This window comes from Orbicella franksi, chromosome 1 (assembly GCF_964199315.1).
Source record: "Orbicella franksi chromosome 1, jaOrbFran1.1, whole genome shotgun sequence".
Taxonomy (NCBI): Eukaryota; Metazoa; Cnidaria; class Anthozoa; order Scleractinia; family Merulinidae; genus Orbicella; species Orbicella franksi.
The window spans coordinates 13,100,173-13,119,864 of NC_138145.1; the positions used below are offsets into that span (position 1 = coordinate 13,100,173).

Consider the following 19,692-nt stretch of genomic DNA (forward strand, 5'->3'; position numbering starts at 1 on the left):
CAGTGGAAGCTCATGCAGGGAATATCATTAAAAAGAGAAAAATGTCATTTGCATTTGAGAATACTCCCTGCATTAGCCTCAGTCGCAAGCTAGTTCCAGTCCAAGACCGAGAATACAAATATGGTCTATTTGCATTTTTCTGCAATAAAAGATAAGGAAAAGATTGACTGATATTGTTAGAACTAAAACAACCCATAATTTTCTCTTTGGAAGAAAATACAACGTACATTCGCAAAAATATATACATCACTTTGCTTTTAATATAGCACTCTCCACATAAACTAGTTCAAGTTCAATAGGGGTAAAGATTAATGAATGATTATCATATTTCCAAAAAAATTGCATTATTATCCTCTTCCGATCGGTATCAATAATTTATGAGCATAAATTATCTCCAACCCAATCAGAAATCTCAAATTTCCAATTTTTACCATATATGGAAGTCAATTGTCTACTCTTTTACCTAATTTGGTCATAATGTTCATATAAGGAAAGCACTACCTTCATTTGATTTCCCCACTGACCGGAGCAGGCGGCCATGACACCGCGTATACTGGATCTGGAATGGCTGAGGGATCGAACTGTAGACGAAGTGAACCGATCGTAATTATTTCCAGCGACGAGGATGACGAAGAAGACGTGCAAGATCTTTTTAACGCATTTGTTTCTCAAGTTGAACGATACGTCGAACAAAATGGCGTGGTGCTCTTGCTGAAACTGAAGTTCGCGGAAGCTCGTCCAGAGTTCGTGTCATCCGCGAAATTCAGGAGCGCGTTAAAATGGCGGACGACACAAATGAACAAGGCGAATGGATATATTTACACTGGAGAAATTTGTAAGCTTCTTGATTCAAGGACGCATGATTCAAAAGCGAAATTGAAGGGAGTGAAAGAAGAGGTTGATCGCGACTATTCCGCGGGAAATGAAAATGTCATGATTCCCTCGTCTCGCGCGGAGCCAGATGTAAACAAAACCATTATCCATGTGACGATCGACAACTGCGACGAATGCGATTCGAAAACTGTTATCAAAGGAATGCCAGCCGAGTTCACTAATCCTCGACCGAGTACAAGCACAGCGAAACCTACCACAAGTTTGGGAGTTAACGGTGAGATTAAAAAGAAAAGAAAACTCTACGCAGCAACAGCTACAACCAAGTCAAGTCCAGAGAAAAAACTCCTCACTCCTCGAAAGCGAAAACAGCTTGTGGAAAAATTAAAACTAAAGCTGGATTACCTGGGCGATCAGATAAAGATTTTGAGTCGAGCGGAGCTGAGCTTGGAAGAAATGGACATGAGTGAGAGCACTTACATTCAAGAATGCCGGATGAAGGAACGGTTTAATCGAATCTACAATAAGATTTGTAAATTGCAGGGACATCCCCCAGTCACAGGGAGAGTCACTGAGAGAGAAGTCAAGTGCCCCACCACAAGAGTACCAGAAATTGACCGAGCAATCAACAAGTTCTTGAAGGAAAAAAAGAGTCGCTTTCCAGATATATTTGACATCAGAAATGTGGTGTTCGAAGCAAACAAGCAACATGGCTTGAAGCTGCCAGTTCAAGCCCTAAATGAGATAAGTGATGAAGTCTTTATGTGTGTCGGTAACAAGTTACAGAAAAGACGAAAGAGAGATTTTGAGAACAATTTTGGATGTTCTCTCACAGATGACTATCAACCCAGCAACGACCCTGCCATAGCTGATCTTGCCCTTCGCAAAAAATTAGAAGAGAATAAGAGGATAAGCAAAAGAAATTTAGATGACATCTTCAACAAATTTGCTCACTATGGACGCATGGCAGCTTATGATGACAGCAGCAGCTCAAGTGACAGTGATTCAGAGAATTCAAAGCCACAAAATGGGCATGTGAAAAGTGCAATGAAAAGGAAATTTTCTCACATTTCTGTGTCACAGTCATCAGATTCCAGTGAACACGAATGTAATGACTTTGGCTTAGAAGAAGAGATTAATGATGATAACGATCCCATTAGAAGCAAGGAACTGTATGATGATGGATTGACAACACAAAAACATTTTGAGGGAAAATCAAAGAAGAAACGCTTAACTCTGAAATTCTCAGATACTAGTGAAAATGATTTGGAGGATTTTGCCATTAAGACTCCACGACAAGTGATTGAAAGAAAGGAAAACATGGACAATGATACTACATGTGATACAAAAAACAATACTACTCTGCCTTCAAAAGAGACAAGTCTAAGTGTTGCTGAACTACCAAATTGTATTTTGTCTGAATGTGATGATAGTTCTGTGGAACACACAGCTGTTGTGGAACTAGATTGTACTCTTCAGCACACTGAAATTGAAACTGCAAAGGAAGCTAAAAGCAGTGGGATTGATGAGGTAGCAAGTGCATTAGAAGATCATGAAATCACACCTGTGGAGGATATCTCACCCAGTGATGTAGTGTCCAGCAGTCAGTGGGGCAGTGAAGCTTGGACAGATTCAAATGTTTCAACCCTTGGTAAAGATGATTTAGCAAGTCAATCTTCCAAACTTTGTACTCCATCTCTACAATCACAATCCATTCCAAGTGATCATGTTATAAGCATTAAAAATTCTGATGTTAAGCCTGGAGTTTTGAGTGATTCTTCTAATGTTATTGACAGTCAAGTTGTAGCTGAAAAGACTCCAAAAGAAAATGGAAGACGAAAGACCTTGCCAAGTTGCATTTCATCAATGAATTATGTTGATAAAAACTTATCGTCATCTATTTCCATCCCTTTAACTCCTGTGTCTTTAAAAGATCAGAAGGCACTTTTTCGTCTCAGTACCAGGAAAAGGAAAGCAGAAAACAGATCACTTGAATATGAATCTCCCCTCAAAATACTCCGTGAAGCAAGACTGGAAATAATAGAAAAGGAACAAGAAGCCTCTCTTAACCGGACCGAGCCCACAAAGCAGAAATCTAGTTGCAAGAGAAGAATAACCCTACCAGTAAGTGAAAATGATCTATCATCTGCTGCTGTTTCAGACAGTCCTCCAGTGCAAGCTACAACCAATTATCAATCTACTGTGGAAAAGAGTGAATCAAGAAGACTGGCATTATCTCTGAACAAGAGTGGAAGAAATTCACCCAGTAGTAAACAGAAAGTTGTTGTTGAAAGGACATTAGATGTTATCGTTCTTTCAGATGATGACAGTGACAGTTGATTAGTTAAGTTTCTGTTTGTTTGTTCTGCATGAATGTTTTTTGAGAGGTTGTAAGTAAATCATTTTATTTCACAGGTTTATTGTCTTGGTATACTTACAGCTGTGACTTGATAGGCCATTTTTCCAATTGCCTATATTAAATGAGTCTGGTGTTCATTCCTCCCTGATCAAAGGAGGGCAAATCATTATTACTGTGCAACTACTCCAACCAAGGCCAATTGACAAAATTTTTCCACAAATATAACGAGTTAAAATCTTGTCGGTTAACAATAGTTTTCCAACAAATTATTTTGTAATCAAGTGGTATGTTACAAAGGCAACAGATTTTTCGTCATTTTGGATAATTTGTTGGAAAAGAACCTCCAGGATTTTAACTCGTTAAATTTGTGGAAGACTTTGTCTGATGGCCTTGGTTTAGAGTAGTTGAACTGTGCAGTGCCATAGCAAGAGGAAAAAACAGGAGGGGCACGGAATTGAGTGCGGAAGGCACAAGCTGCCAGGGGGTGTCTGAGGGCATGCCCCCCCCAGAAAATTTTGAATTCTAGAGGTTCAGAAATGCTATTTCCAGCATTCTCTAAGAGCCATTTGTAATGTTATCGCAAATTTCTTCCTGCAGATTGAAAAAAGTATAACACTAGCAACGTCAATTACAAAATAACAAAACTGACTGTCTCTCAAGCAAGTGTTTTACCTGTCAGAGACTCGGAGTCGGGTATTAGTTCATAATTAAACTGTCTGAGTTGGCTTAGAGGCAAGTGCAGACTTCATCAGCATGTTGTTTTATGAAAACTTTCTGAACAAGTGCTTGTGCTGCTGGTTGACCTGCTTGTTCCCCACAAACATATTGGCGACCTTCACCATGTCATACCATCTGCCAATTCCTTCTGGCCATGCAGAAGCATGAGGTGGTTGAGCCTGGCTTCTCCCATGGGCAGAGAAGGAACGCTCGCTCATGGCATTGGTAGCCAGCATGACAAGCATAAGCTTAGCAAGGGTACAAATCTAACTCAGTAAGAGTTAACGAGCATTTCCGAGTGACTGAAGAAAGTCCAGCAGATCAGCGATGTCGAATCTGGAGGTTTCATACCCCATTACCTGCACCATTTCTGGAAGCAGGGGCAGCTGGGGTTCTAGCTCGTACTGCTGCAAGTCAGTATCCCCAGACACTGGTTATTCAGCAGGAAGTTGTAATACGACTAGGAGATGAGATTTTATTTTCATTATTTTATACATGTCTGTTTTTACTTTTGGGGTATAACAAAACTGGTTGGGGGGGGGGGGCTGGTGGCCCCCTGGCCCCTCTCCTTACTAGGGTCCTGAGTGTAATGATATACAGTTCAAGCAGTAACAATCTCATGAAGTGAACCAATTACACCTGTTAGTCAACTCTAGCTGGTCCAAAAGGTTTTTTTTCCTTGCAAGCTCACACAAGTGAGCTCACAGTGCAAGAGCATTCCTGAGGCTGCTAAAAACATCTCTGGACTTCTTGGAAAGATGTTCCATAGTCCCTTCCACATGCAATGGTCTTGTTTATGCATATAAGCAAGCATAGGGCAATTGTTTGGGAGTGTCCTTTTCATTCATTTTTTGCATTTGCACCTATGAGATATGAAACTATAACTGGATCTTAAGAGAAATGGGAACCTGCAACCAAACACTAGTTTTATTGTGGGAAGTGTGGATATTTTTAAGCCCACTGAAATGGGTGTAAGTATTCTGAGGGTTGCCAGGCCCATATGCAATATTGCTAATCCTGAAAACGAAATCTAGCAATTCTTTGTCTCCATGATTATGTGTATAGCAGGCTGAATGCAATAATGTTATAATTACTATTTTTTTCATTATTACAAGGCAATCTTTGAAAATTTATATTTTTAGTATATTTTGAGATTCCTAAAAATAAATGTTTCCCCTTTCTGGAAAGATGATGTAATATTATATCGAGACAATATCTGGCATAAACATGATTTTATTATAAATTGTAACATTTTGTTTGTATAGCACACTAATAATATCTGTTTTAGATCAACTTATGTTGATGCAGTTATGAGTTCACACAACACTTTGGGGGATTTCCTTATTTCATAAGTAGACCTTTCCCGCATTCCAACAAACAATAGTGCCAAGTCAAGGTCAGGGTGGACAAAAATACAGTAAATGTATGAAAATTTCCACCCCAACCTCACTCTGGTGCTATTGTTTGTGCACACTGAAGTGGAATGTGGGAAAGGTCTATAAGAAGAAATTGACCGAATAAGCTTGCACAGTCTGATTCAAAGGCTAATAACACTGAGTAAAGAAGAATTGAAAAGTACTTATGTACCTTGCAGATACTCCTGAACTCCTGGTGTTAATGCATCATTTCTGTTTCTTAAATTTAATTTTTAATTTTTGATCGAGTCATCAATCAAAATGATTTTGTCATAGCAAGTGGGGAAAGGGAACAGATCTGAACTATTGGGGGAGGGGGGGGGGGGGACAAAAATGAAGATATTAGCTGATACTAAATTGAAAATTGTGTTTGGCTCCTGAGAAAATGCATACATACCTAGGCTATGTAGGGAAGGTCATTGGAATGCTGAAGGGGTGTGGGTTCTCAAAAGTCAAAATTTGAAAGAAGGTATGAAGCTCAACTGGAATTTCAAGAGGGGAGGGCTCAAACCAGAAGCCTTCAGTGGAGAGGGTATGGATAATTTTTGGAACAACACAAATTGAGGCCCTCCTCTGATGGTTATGCAGAATTGAAGTCATTCCTGAGGTTTAAAACAAGATAAAGCATTTTACAGTCAGATCTGAAAACAATGAATTAAAAATCCCATGTTTTGGTCTGAAATTGAGTGAAGGTTTTAAGAAATATGCAGCACACCTCACCAAACATTTTATCAAGTACCTTTTGGGGCAGAGGGGGGTGTACTCCCTATAATGGCCTATAAAGGGAAGCTCCACCAGAAAAGGGTTACCTTTTTCAGGCTTTGGGTATATAAAAGAGTAGGGATTTCACAAGCCAGTTGAGGTATATGAGAGGGTAGGGAAATCTGCCACTTAGGTAGTTAAAAGGGCTTCTCGTTTAACATAATATTTTTAACAGACACAACTTGTGGTTCATTTAATTTAATTTAAGCACTACATAAAAATGATGAGAAGACTGCTTTTTTTGGGAGATTTATTCTTAACACAGGCCTGTCACAGCAGTTACAGGTTCTTAAATATCAAAAGGAGTACCTTTTTTCAATTAAAGGTATTTTCAGGCTACCTTTTCTGTCAAAATGGTATATGACAGCATAAAGAATTGGACCTTGGGGCAGAGCCTCTCAGTATAAAACTTTTTTTTTTTCATTTTATATTTGTCTGCCACACACTGTATATCAGTAAAATACTGATGTTTTAATTTATGCAAACTCGGCACCGGAAGTGAACTGGGTAAACTGCAGTTCTCACAGCGCATGCGTTTATCTGAGAGGCTTTTTTGGCGCCATGCATTATTTACAAACCACGTTTAGAAATATTGAAAAGACGGTTTTGGTTCAACGACACATGGTGTAATTGGAGGAAGACAAGAAAAAATTATTATAATGAGCGTTGCATGGGCATCTGCTCGATATTTTCAAAAAGGAATCGATTTTGAATGGCTGCTAGAGTGAAGAAAACGAAGAGGCGAGGTAAACGGTTTCTGTCGAGCAGCGCATAAATTGTTCATCTGACATGATAAATACCAACGTAGTTTTGGAGGATAATCAAGTCGTAAGGCTTGTCCTCGAGTTTTTGGACTCCAGAAAGCTTCACAACACCATGAGAAGTCTTGAGAAAGAATCTGGGATCGTAAATTGTGGTTATTCCAGTGATATTCTCTTCTTGAGAGACCTTGTACTTGATGGCGAATGGGAGGCCATATTGATCTTTGCTCAGCCATTTGAAGGCATCGCCGATTTCGACTCAAGACAATTCCGTTACCTTGTTTTAAAGCAAAAGTTCATGGAAGTGTTATACTTCAAGTCGGGTTTTGGTGGAAATTCAACAAGCTACTCAATTGAAGATTTAATCAAGTGCCTGAATCAACTGGAGGAAGACTGTCCAAACAAGGCTGAATATAGCAAATTGTGTTTTCTGTTGACTGTTCCTAATCTACCCGAACAGCCGGAATATCGAGATTGGAACCCCACCACAGCACGGATAAAATGCTTTGAACAAATCCTTGATTTACTTCGAAAGGTGATTCCCATAGAAAAGAAAGGTTTGAATGGAAAGTTGCCAAGACCATTGACCCCAATTAAAGACCGGTTATTGAACTTGGTAATTAAAGGATTGTGTTTTGAAAGTTGTGTGGATTATTGTCAGTTGAGAGCAATCAATGGAAATCTCTCAGAAGACCTTCATGTTTACACAGGAGATAACATCTTAAATGGACCATCACAGGAAAGTTCTGGCAATTTCTTGTCCTGGCTTAAAAATCTACCACAAGATGCCTTTATCACACCTTTTGAACCAGTAAGTTTAGAAGTTGACTTGAAAAGGGTCAAACAAGCCTCAGGTGTTTTATTTCACAAGGTTCCAAGAAGAGATGATGCTGAAATTCTCTCAAGGAGCTTATCTCTTTCTGGCCGGCCAGCTACCACTGACATTGCCACACATCTGTCCACATTGGAAACAGGCAGGACCAGTGGAGCAATCTTGAACAACAAGGTGTATTCCACCCAGCCTCTCAAGGGAGTTTCACATTCTTATAATGAGTTTCACTATAAGGGCTATCAAGAGAAAGAGCCAAGCTCTACCCCAGTTAATAATGGCTTCCATGAAAATGGATTGGCTACTAAACTGGAAAGTGAGGATAAGAGAGTGATCCAGACAGTTACATCTGACAGTAATTCAGATGATGTTATTAAGGAACATGAGTCCATTCAACCTGTTGGCAGTCATGCTTCAGAACCAAGCAAAGATTCTGATAGAATTCATGCTCTCAAAGAGCAACAACAACAAGATGTCTTAAAACAACTTGAAGCCTACGAGAGGCAAAAGCAAGAACTAGAGCGACAACTTCTAGAATTGTCCTTGAGGGGAAAACCTAATGGGGAAGGCGAAGCTACATCTGAATTGCCTGACAAAAGACCAGAATCTGGTGAATCCTTCAAAAGCTTTAGAAATGAAACTTTAGCTGATAGTACTAACTTTCAAAGGCCTCCAGACAGTTCAGTGCAAGAGGAGACAGTTCACATGCAAAATGGGCAGATCATATTTCATAATCGTGATCAAGAGATTGCTACTCCTGTAGAAAGTGAGGGTCATTTTCCACAATCTCACAATAGCTTTCATATACAACAGAGTGGTCAACAACATCCAAAGAATGAAAAACAGTATTCTAATAGCTTTTCAGTCAATAATGCCATGACATCAACTCCTACTGTTAGAACCAAGCATAAACCAGATGACTTAAACCTAGAAGAAGCCACTGCAGACAATACTGCCTACAACATTATTCCTGTAACGCCAGGTGACCAAATGTTTCCTCTAACTCCCCTTGTGAATGAACGTGCACCTTTAAGCACAGGTCATTGGGTTGCCTTAGCAGATGGTTCTGGAGTTCTGAATACCAGGCAAGTGATCATGAATAGCAACATCCTTTTCCTCAACATTGATCATGAATGTATTTAAAGTTACTTTGTGGTTGATTGGTTCAATTTTTGGCAAAAGATTGTTGGCCTGAAACTCACTTTAGGCATCCTCATAACAGTTATGATTTAAGCAGTAAGATATAGCAGAATTATGTTTTTGGCAGGGGTTTCATTAACATTTTCAGCCAGAAGGCAAACTGTATGGATTAAGAGATTATACCCCTTTTGAGAGGTTATTCAGTCACTCTTGAAGAAGACTAATGTATTATAAGACTTAAGTGTTTTTAGCCAAAACATAACACTTAAGTTTCTTTCAAACAGAAAGTCTTTTAAAAACTGGTGTTACAACATTCTTATTCACTTTTGTTGTTTTGTTGAACTCACTCTAGTACTCCCAAGAGCACAAGGCAGGGATTGTCATCAACACCAGCTCCACTAGCATCCCCAGTCCTATCTGTGGATGGTGCCACGCCCCACAGTATTCCTCTTGTCTATGAAAAAGACAACCCAAAAGTTGTCACAAAGTATGACAATTCAGACACTGTGGTAACAGCTGACTTGGGAAAGGTACACAGCCATGTTTTTGTTTCTGTTGTTTTTTGTTTTTCTGGAATTTTGTTTCACATAAACCACCAAACTGTAGTTGTTATGTTAGTTCTTTTATTCAATCAAGAAAGTGGGATATTAAAATCCACAGACAAGGAAAGTTTTTTTTGATTACAGAGTGAACCTTGTAATGTTGCCCCCAAACTGTGCCAAACAATTGTATTGAAGGCAGAGAGCTTCAACTACAGCAATCTGCCAAAAAGACACATTTTCATTGCTCATGAGTCTTGCATACAGTAGTCTTTTATTTCATTTTATTTCATTTTGTGCTCGTTCTACAAAAGGTGTGTGAAATTCATTTAAGTTATATTAGTTAAAACCAAAATGAAGACATTTTTAATTGATAACGGAACTGATGATTGTGGAAAGAAATTTAGACAGCCATGTCTGAAGTCTCCTTGAATGAAAGTCAAACATGAAGAGTAGATTTACTGTTTCAGTTTCTTTGTATTCATATGGTATCAGTTCAAACTCTTTCTTGGAAACATTTTTGTTTGGTGTGTAACCTAAGGTCTAGAGTAGCACATCTTCTTTCTGGAGAGATTAAAACACTCAAAATGTCACTGACCAACTGATTTGAGTGGTTGCTTGACAAAATATGAACTCACCATTCTCCACACCTGCCCTATCTATCCCTCTATGACATCATATCTATTTCATTCAATTTTTAACACTTTTATGCCATTGATGGTGTGGAAGTCTGAATTTATCCACAATCTTTAACTTGCACTCAAGGTACTGAGTTGACAGAATGCCTGTGTTCACCTTCAAAGTAAGTGGAATGGGTCTTGTTTATCAAGTTGGACCAAGGTTGCCAGAGTGTTGTGACCTTTTTTAATTGTTTTTCTCATGGTTCTTAAAGGTTTCCACAGTTGATTTATTGTCACCCGGATCACTGGTGTGGTTATATTTGCAGATAGAACAGAACAAACTACTGCCCTGTTGTTATAGTATGGCTTGTGTTTTCTCTAGTGTGTATTTGTTATGAAATTTGCAGTGATCCAGAAAACACATTTGCTTATCATTTCCTACTGTTCATGAAGGGAGATTCTGGAAATTGTGTATTTATTTTTGTCAATATTGCCTGGCCTACCAGTTTTTGAGCTATCTTTGTTTAAAAACTTAGTGTTTTAAGTAACCAGTGTGTATGTGAAAACCATTTGGAAGAAAATCTTTATACCTCACAGTAAGTCTTTGATGGTCTTCTTGTATTAAGCTATTAGTTTACTAGTACTGCAGATTTTCAGAGCAACTAATCAAGAAAGGTGTGCCTCCAAACCATATTTATTTTGATTCCCCATTTTGATTGTGTTACGGGTACCTGTACCCTTTTGATTATCCTTCAATCCCAGGGATTTTATTGCCAACTGCTCTGTGTCATTTCCTAGAATATATAGACCCAGTGATGCAGGTACCTGTTGCTCAAGGTCTTATTATCTGTCAAAATCAGTGAACTATCTGACCATCCTTAAATGCCTATCCACTTGGCTTGTTGTCTGATCATAAAGCAGGTCTCTTATTGATGGAAGTCAAGTTCATCTGTCATCTTTAACTGATGCAGGATCATAGACATTTGGTTTTGTGTGCTTCTAAAGTATGGCTTGGTATATCTATTGATGTTTACTAGATTGGTGATCGATAATATCAATTATAAGAGCTTGCGCCTTGCTGTTAACAGGCTGTTTCTACTATTTTCCTGTGGCTTTCAAGGTGGAGATTACATCATTGTGTTAGTGAAAGGAGTTGCTACTTGCAATATTATCATTTGGTGTGTGAAAATTTTACTCAGTGGTCTGTGATCAGTTGACTGTTTCAGTTTCAAGGTACTTTTAATTTGTGAGCTAATGGATGTAGCTGTGCTTTGTAGTCACATCACTGGCATGAAGATGACAATAACTTTGCCCTGGTATTTTGGGCTTCAAAGATTTACTAAAATAATAACTTTTACAGGAGTGTATTTTCCTGTTAAGCTCTAAGTAGTGAAAAACTGCAAAAGTCTGCAGTACATAGGGTTTTTTTTTAAAATAGGATAGACAGTCATTTTAAAAACTTACAGTTTGGTTTTGTACATTTATTTTGACCCGTTTTACCTGCTGTGCAATTCATTTTGACTCCTATCCGCTCCCACCTGGCTTATAGCTCTCAACAAATACTCTGATTTCTGAGGCATGAAGCAACTAAGAAAAATGCTACCTCCTCTTGTAGGGATTCTCATCTCTTGCAGTGTGGATTCCAGTACTCTAACAGATAGGCCACCATGCCTTCTACATACTGCATCAACACTTTATAATTCAGTTAGGAATGTCATTTTCAAATTTGCAGGACAAAGAGAACACTGTATCCCAGAATCAGCAAGTCCCAGTTAAAAGAGGACCGAAAGTTAATGGTGTGCGGCGTTCCCTTGTCCCACAGACTGTGACCAAACAGAAGATGGGAGCGATGGATGAAAACAAAGAGATAAGAATTCCAGCTCAAGGTGTCAATGGCAATGCACCATCAGTGGAAAGAATCAAATCGGTTAATGGCGGTAACAACTCACCTGCTACACCCCAACTACAAACCCAAAATCAGCCGATGGAACTAGCGCAGCAAGATTTTGGTCATGAAGGGGCAAAAGTAAATGGGCAGCCTTCAAGAAATGCTACAACATTTGTGGTGCCTCCCAGTGAGTAACTCTGAGTTATTTATGACTTTTTGGACTGTTTTGATAACTTGTAGGCTTATTTTGATGACTTTAAGGATAGTTCTAATGACTTTTAGGATAGTTTTTGATAACTTTATTAACAGTAGTTTGGATGTAGTTTTGGACAGTTTTGATGAGAGTCCCATTTGGTGAACCTAGTTGTGAGTTTAAATGATCGTTATATCCTATCTTTACCCTCTTTTATTTAGGTACCGAGAGCAAACCAAAGACTAATAGAGCTCCAACTGGTGCCCATTATCCTGGAGAATCTAAACAACCACACAAGGAAACTAGCAGAGATACGAAGAAAGGTCTGTAAAATAGTTATTTCCCCCAAAATATGCAACTAGCTTTTTTGAAGTAGAAAATGGTCTACACCCAAATATGTAAATTTGATCTTGGCTTATCAATAAAGTAATGAACCCTGCTGCAAGAAAGATAAACATTAGCATAAACATAAGTTCATTTACCAAGTGCAGGTCTGTTTTGTTTATTGGTCCACTAAGCTTGCAAAAATTCAGAAATGTTGAAAACACGATTTTGCATGTAATATCAAAACTAGATTGGAATAGACCTCATGCAAAAATGGCTGCTGATTAAAAATTATTTGGTGTGCATCTTAATTAGCCTCACTAACCTTGCTTTTGAGTTCATAATTCAGAAGGATTTTTACTCTCAGATGAGGTTAGTAAGGCTTATCAAAATGCATACAAAAGAATTTAAAATTGGCCATCATTTTTGCATTAGGTCTATTGATGTTTCAACTGTTGTAGACATGGCCACCAGCCAACAAATTATACCAAAAGTTAGCACAGAATGATTTATAGTGACCTGATCACACTGTAACTGTTCATTTTTTTGTTACTATTGATAATGATTCCTTCATTTGTTTATTAATTCAATTATTCATTTTGTTTTCACAGTTAGAGAGACAGGGACAGTAAACATGACATTCCGTAAGCCTTCCACCAACTCACCACCCAATAACACTACAGTAACTGTCAACCATGGTAGCCATATTCCACAACATGAAAAACAGAAGGAACTCTTGCATTCGTCTTCAGACATTTCATTCTACACTGTAGCTACACTAGAGGATGTGCAAGCCATCAGAGCCATAGCTTTTCATCCCTCTGGTGATTTATTTGCTGTTGGATCAAACTCAAAGACTTTAAGAGTATGCACTGCTGAAGGCTTGAATTCCGAGCGAAGAATAGAAAGGTATTCTTTTGGTTGACACAATTTCAAGAGCCAACCTTGCATTAAGCAATGTGTTTCTAACTTTAATATCAGTTAGAGAAATCTTGATTTCTGATCATTGAGTGATTCCAGAAAATATCCATACCATACCACAGGCGACATCTTGGAATTCCAAGGGAGGAGGGGTTTCTTGGACTGGAATTCTGAAGGTGTGGGGAGAGTAACACAGTTCCAAATGCCTTGGGGTGGGGGGGGGGGGGGGTTCAGCTCTGAATTTCCAGAGAGGGAAGACGGCTAAAGCTTTGCTTGAAACTGCTGATCTGATAACTCTTCCAGTTTGCAAATCAAGCACGAACCAACTGCAGAAGCAGGATAAAGATTGATCAGGCAGGTGTTAGTGTTCACATGGATGAGTGAATGAATGGGTTGTGCAACGAGGTCTTCGTCAAAGAGGCCTTAAAGTTGATGAATTAGTAGATAGATCAATAAAATATAAAACAAGCCTGTGTTTCCTTCCAATATAAAATTGTCAATCGACAATCTTGTTGCATGCGAAAAACTCACAGCAGTCTCTCATTGCATATGGAAGTGTTGTGTTACAACGGTTTGAATTTTTAAAGGTTTGTATGAGGAAAAACGGTAATCGACATTATAGCTGAAATTTTGATATTTTTGCAATAACTTTGTAACTACAATAACTTAAAAAGTAACTAAAAAATAAAAATATCTCGTTAGATTTGCATGCAACAAGGACAAAACAATCATTACCTGCATGGATAGGTTAACGATTTTGGAATTCAGAGGGCAGGTGGGGGTAGAGCATTCTGGAATTTCCAAAGCAAGGGGGGTTAAACTGTTCATGCCAACCATGGTAGGGTATGGGTATTTTCTGGAAACACCCATTCAGATTTAAGCTATTGTCATCAATGCAAGCAGATGTTGTTTGTTTTCCAATAATTCAGTGCAAAACACATGTATTAAAATATTTGACAACTATTACATGGTGTTATAAACAGATACAGCTTTTTTATCCATCCAGCTGGAAACCAGTCAGAGCACATGTTAACTGTCTTGTTCATATCCAGAGGTTGCCTGTTTAGTTAATATAATTATTGTTTGAAATATAAGAAGACATTACCTGCACAATAACATCTTGTTGCATTTTTTTTTTTTTTTTCATTTATAGTAACAGTGGTGATCAACCTCCACAACCAACCATTCTATTTAAAAGTAACCGCCACCACCGGGGCTCCATTTACTGTGTAGCTTGGAGTGCTGGAGGAGACATAATAGCCACAGGATCCAATGACAAAAGCATCAAAATGACAAGATTTGATGCCGAAACCTGCTCTGTGGCATGGCCTGGATTGGAGCTTGCTATTCATAATGGTACTGTTAGGGATCTAGCATTTGTCTCGCGTGCCAATGGCACACCGGTTTTGGTCTCTGGAGGAGCAGGTACGTACCATTTTTAGTGCAGAGTGCACTATTGGGATGGTTTAGGGGGCTGCTGTTCACTAAGACACTAATGCCATAAGGTGTAAACTTTAATATTTGTTTAATTAATTAATTAATTAATTTCAATTAATTAGCCTTGCGGGAAGGGGGGCTGGGTGCGGTAGGTACCCGAGTGCATTACGCAAAAGGCGTCATACTTACGTTGCCTTCTTTGATAACATGAAAGAAATATATACCGGTATATGGTTTTGCAAATCTTGTGTTATCCTTTTGGTGCCATTCTCTCAAGAACAGAAGCAATTTGCTCCAAACGCATGCGTAGATTAGGTAGCGTCAAAGTCGACTGTTTGTTAGGTGAAAGATACATTTCACAACATGTAAGACGCATGCGTTCTAGCATTGCTAGTGTGATAAACTCCACTCTCGTGTTCAGATGTGCGGTTTTTTATATTTTTTGTAATGAGTGATCAGGGTTAAAACTTGGCAGTCGCACGGTCGCCAGTGGCAATTAAAAAGAGCCCAGGGCCACTAAGAATTGAGGTTTGATTGCCCGAAGGGTGACTACGATTTGAGAAGTACGCAAAGGATAACAATAAAGATGAAATAAAATGTTCTTTCCTTGGAGGACCTTTCTTTTCTTTCTGTTCTTTCCTGAACTCTAAGTTCATCAATCTGTAGTAAAAGTTAGTTCTAAATTGCAAAATTTGAAGCCGTTCGTGATCGAGTTTTTAGATCACTCCAATATGTAGACGCCATTTTGATTTTATTGATATGTGACTCCAGACTTACCCAGAGGTCTGTGCGGTACATTTGGAAACACGAATATCGGCAAACTGCTCGAGGTTGGAATACAAAATGTGGAAATACCTCTCTGAATGTGAACAGCCGCCGCCGAAAAAAGCCAAAAGCAAGGACGATGTTCTGGAGAGTAACCGACTGTACGAGAAAATTTGAGGGCCACTTCATTTTGGCCTGGGCCACTAAGAGTTCAGGGATACTGGCCCGAGTGGCGACCAAGCACTGAAGTTAATTTTTAGCCCTGAGTGATATCACACTCTCGTTTTAGCTGGGGATAGCAGTTATATTTCAGGTGACATCAGTTCTTCTTTCTTAGAGCAAAGAACGTTACTGCAACTGCGTATCTTCTGGAATCTTCCCTAGCTCGATTGAAGAAATGTCGTCTGCTGTTTTATAACTATTGTGTGTTTGCCAAGGTTGACATAGAGAATCAGAACATATTGCTTCTCCTTAGCAGCTTGTTTGTTTCCTCTTCTCTGAAAGAGAGTCCAAAGATCATATTCAGCCGAAATTTTCCCACATTAGTTACATGTAAAACTAGTAAATTTGTGACAAAAGAAACTTTGTTATTATTGCTGCAGACTCCATGGCACTTACTGAAACCTCCAATTAATTTCATCAGTCGATGAGGCGACTTGCTCACCGATGTGGGACATAATTTCGGTCAAGTAAAGATCTCTACCTTCAATACTTCTTGTTGAAATGCTCCTCAGTTGTATTACTCGATAGCATTGTGCATTAGTTTGATTGTTTACACCAACTCGGCTGGCAACAGTATTAGAACGCACTATTCCGTGATTCGACGTGACTATTTGATAATTAGATTAATTCGTGTTTATTGGTGAAATGAAAATTTACATTTTAAATAAAACAAAATCATTCCTCTGACTTCGACTTTTCAGCAGATATTTAACTTTTATATTCCATTTATCTCCAGCAGTAAGTTAAAAAAATACACATCTTTCTTATATTTTCGTGGAAACAAAGGTATCTTGTTGCATACATTGGCGAGGAAAACAAAAGTATCAAATTACAAACGTTGGCGTGAAAAGTAATGCTAAAAAACGAACGAAACTCAAGATAAAATACCACAATAAATTTAAAACCATCTTGACAAACAGTAATTGTAAGTTATTTTTGGGCAAAACACAAACATGAAACATACACACGGCTAAGAGTATGTCTTATCAAGTTTTTGTCCGTTCATATTCTGCAAAGGGGAAAAGGCCTCATTGACTACCAAGGGAGAGTACAGCAGGGGTGAGAACCTGTGTGACTACTGCATCAGAGCTGTAAATTACACTCTGCACTATCTGAGATTGTCTCACTAGTTGTGTGATTTTATTTTGAAAAGTCACCTCTCATACTCAATTGAACTGGGATGCTTGCCAAGCCTGACATTTACTAACGAAAATCTTAAACCACTACTATTACATGACAACTTTCAAAATAAACCAGCTAAAATGAAATCAAGACCCAAAATTGTACATGTGGGTGCATGTGCAAGTTTGTTATGTGTACAAATTGAATAACATGGGGCAGTTCAGGCAATGGTGGATAACAATAAACAAACTGAACATAAAACTATGCATGTGACCTCAAAACCCCGTACACATTCAAGCCCATACTCCCAGCTGTGTGTGAGGAAAGTGTTTTCACCTCATTCATTCCTTGCTAGCGGAAAACCACTCATTATAACCACCCTGACCTGATTTCCTTTTTCAAGGAGATGGAAATATCATGATCTCTGACTGTAATACTGGCCAGACAGTAGGACAACTGAAGGGTCACTCTGGACATATCATGGCTGTATATGCCGACAGCGATGACATAATTGCCTCGGGATCTGCCGATAATACTGTCAGGCTGTGGGACCTGCGGTCACAGCGATGTATTGATGCCATAGCAACTGGAGACAGCTGTGTGGCATCAGTCTGTGTGAACTCATCAGGCAATATGTTAGCTTCAGGTAACTACTGTAAATAGTGCACAGTTATTTCATACTGTATGTATGTCACTTCACTGAAGTTTTTTGGCATAATTTATTATAATGAATTTCCTAGGGTGACTAGTTGTAAGCCATACTGTGATATAGTTTAACCATGCAGTCTCCATTTAATTTAGCAGGTGTCAGAATTACAGTCTACGGAGAGTAGGGCCTCTAAGTCTCATGATAAATTTGCTCATTTAGCCCAGTTGTTACTAAGACAACTGTCAGATTTGATCATAACTTCGTACGAAACTGCAGACATCTCTTAGGGAACAGATAGATTGTGCAGGCAGTGTTATTTTGGTCCAAATAAACTGATGTAAACATTCATTTTTCTTCTATCTATGTAGATCTTTAATTTTTGCCATCTGTTTTCATTCCACAGGTCATGAAGATGGAAGCTGTATGATCTATGACATCACAGCAGGCCGAACATTACAGCTTTTCAAGCCACACACAATGGACTGCAGATCAGTGCGTTTTTCGCCGGATAATAATTTTCTTCTGACTGGATCGTATGACACAAGTATCATCATGATGGATGTAAGGAAAGACTTAGAAACAAGAACACCACCATACTCTGTTGTTGCTCATCATAGAGACAAGGTCATCCAATGCCGTTGGCATCCTGGTCTTCTGGCATTCTTGAGCTCTAGTGCTGACAGAACAGTCAGTCTGTGGGCCCCAGATTGTTAAAACTCTGCAAGAAGTGCACTTTTGTTTGCACTACATTGTTTATGCTTTAAAGTGGCCTATTTTGAGCATCAAAGAAAGGGGTTTTACAATGTTTGTTGGGTGGTTTGGGGTTCATGTGTTTCATGGAATCCTGGATTCTTTAGAAAAATAAATTAGAGCTACTGTTTTGATCCTTTCAAAGAAGTTGATCAAGGAAATTCAGGAAGAAAGGGGTTGTAGCAGTGGGGCAAGCGTGCAACCTTGTAAAGTGGCAAGTTACAGTAGGGGTGCAGAGGCATGTCCTTGCAGAAATTCGCCAGTGTGCTATTTTCTTCACCCTAAGCATTTGTAACAGGACATTTAGGCCTTGGAAAGACATGTTGTGAATTCCCCCAAAAAAGTGACCAGGGGAGGGGGGATGGCTCCCAATTAACATGACTTATTAAATACCACACTGCTGCTGCAGCAGGTGCCATAATCAAACCACAAAAGCATTTGATGTTTTGTACATTGATAAGCACCATTTCAGAAATGTGTCTTGGAACTTCTTCAAAAATTATAAAAAAGTTATTTTTTTGATCATACCACATTGGTATCTGAACAATTTGTTCATTAGACACAATCAAATCAGGAATAACCAACTTGTTCTGGACCCATATCACTCTTTCAAGTGCCTTTTTCTTACCTTAGGTTGTTTCATGCACAGGTGGCAAATAGTGCTAGCATTGTGTTATGTGGTATCTTAGCACAACATATTGTAGATGTGTTACATCAGACATTTTTGTATAGATAGTCCTTATAATTCAAAGGTTAAGTAAGTCTCTGATTTGATATTATTTATTGTAAGTTGTGAATTGTAATTATATTTAAACTTATAAAAGGTAAAAGTTTAAATTCAGATACAAATGAACTCTGTTATTTAAAGAAAGCCCTCGGTTCTTTGTAAATTATTGTCAGCAGTGTGATTGGTCACAATAAATCATTGTGCTAGGCCCAATTAACTCTTGATCACTGCATTTGTTTAGTGGATCATCCTAAGAGCATAACTGTATTGTTGACTAGCATGATATTAATGGTGCTTTATTTATGATTTCTGAGATGTTGTAATACTAAAAAGAAAGGTAAGGGATGCTTACCATTTACAAAAACCATCCAGTTGGAAATTTCAGGCATAAACATTAAACGATTAAATTCGACGTTGCAGGAGAGGGAATCACTACAAAGTATATCCACATCAGCTAGAGAGACTTAAAAGGAGCAGAAAAATAGCATCAACTCAAATCACAGCCCATATTTTCTGAAGCTTCCCACAATTTTCCAACTGGAATTTCCGGTTTTCCCATGTAAATGATAAGTACCCAAGGTTACTAAAATTATGGGAGTAAAATTAATATTATCAAGAGAAAGTATTGTTCTTGTTGTAGATATAAGGTGTTAAAATGTCAATTCAGTTTTGAAAATAAACTTGTTCAATGTGTCAAGAGTTAAGTAATTATTGTTGGATT

The 19,692-nt window shown here is 38.5% G+C and overlaps 2 protein-coding genes across 2 annotated transcripts; both read left to right on the top strand.

Moving 5' to 3' along the window:
• The first annotated feature begins 392 nt into the window (after nt 1–392).
• LOC145491158 (uncharacterized) lies at nt 393–3,245 on the top strand. The gene has a single exon (XM_081470321.1). The coding sequence runs from the start codon at nt 565–567 to the stop codon at nt 3,169–3,171; it is 2,607 nt and encodes an 868-aa protein (XP_081326447.1). The 5' UTR covers nt 393–564; the 3' UTR covers nt 3,172–3,245.
• A 3,370-nt stretch (nt 3,246–6,615) lies between these two features.
• LOC145491652 (WD repeat-containing protein 47-like) lies at nt 6,616–19,670 on the top strand. The gene is made up of 8 exons (XM_081470868.1): nt 6,616–8,759; nt 9,167–9,344; nt 11,706–12,048; nt 12,276–12,377; nt 12,990–13,287; nt 14,453–14,724; nt 17,249–17,491; nt 17,898–19,670. Exons 1-8 carry the CDS (start codon nt 6,874–6,876, stop codon nt 18,206–18,208), a joined length of 3,633 nt encoding a protein of 1,210 aa, XP_081326994.1. The 5' UTR covers nt 6,616–6,873; the 3' UTR covers nt 18,209–19,670.
• The last annotated feature ends 22 nt before the right edge of the window (nt 19,671–19,692 follow it).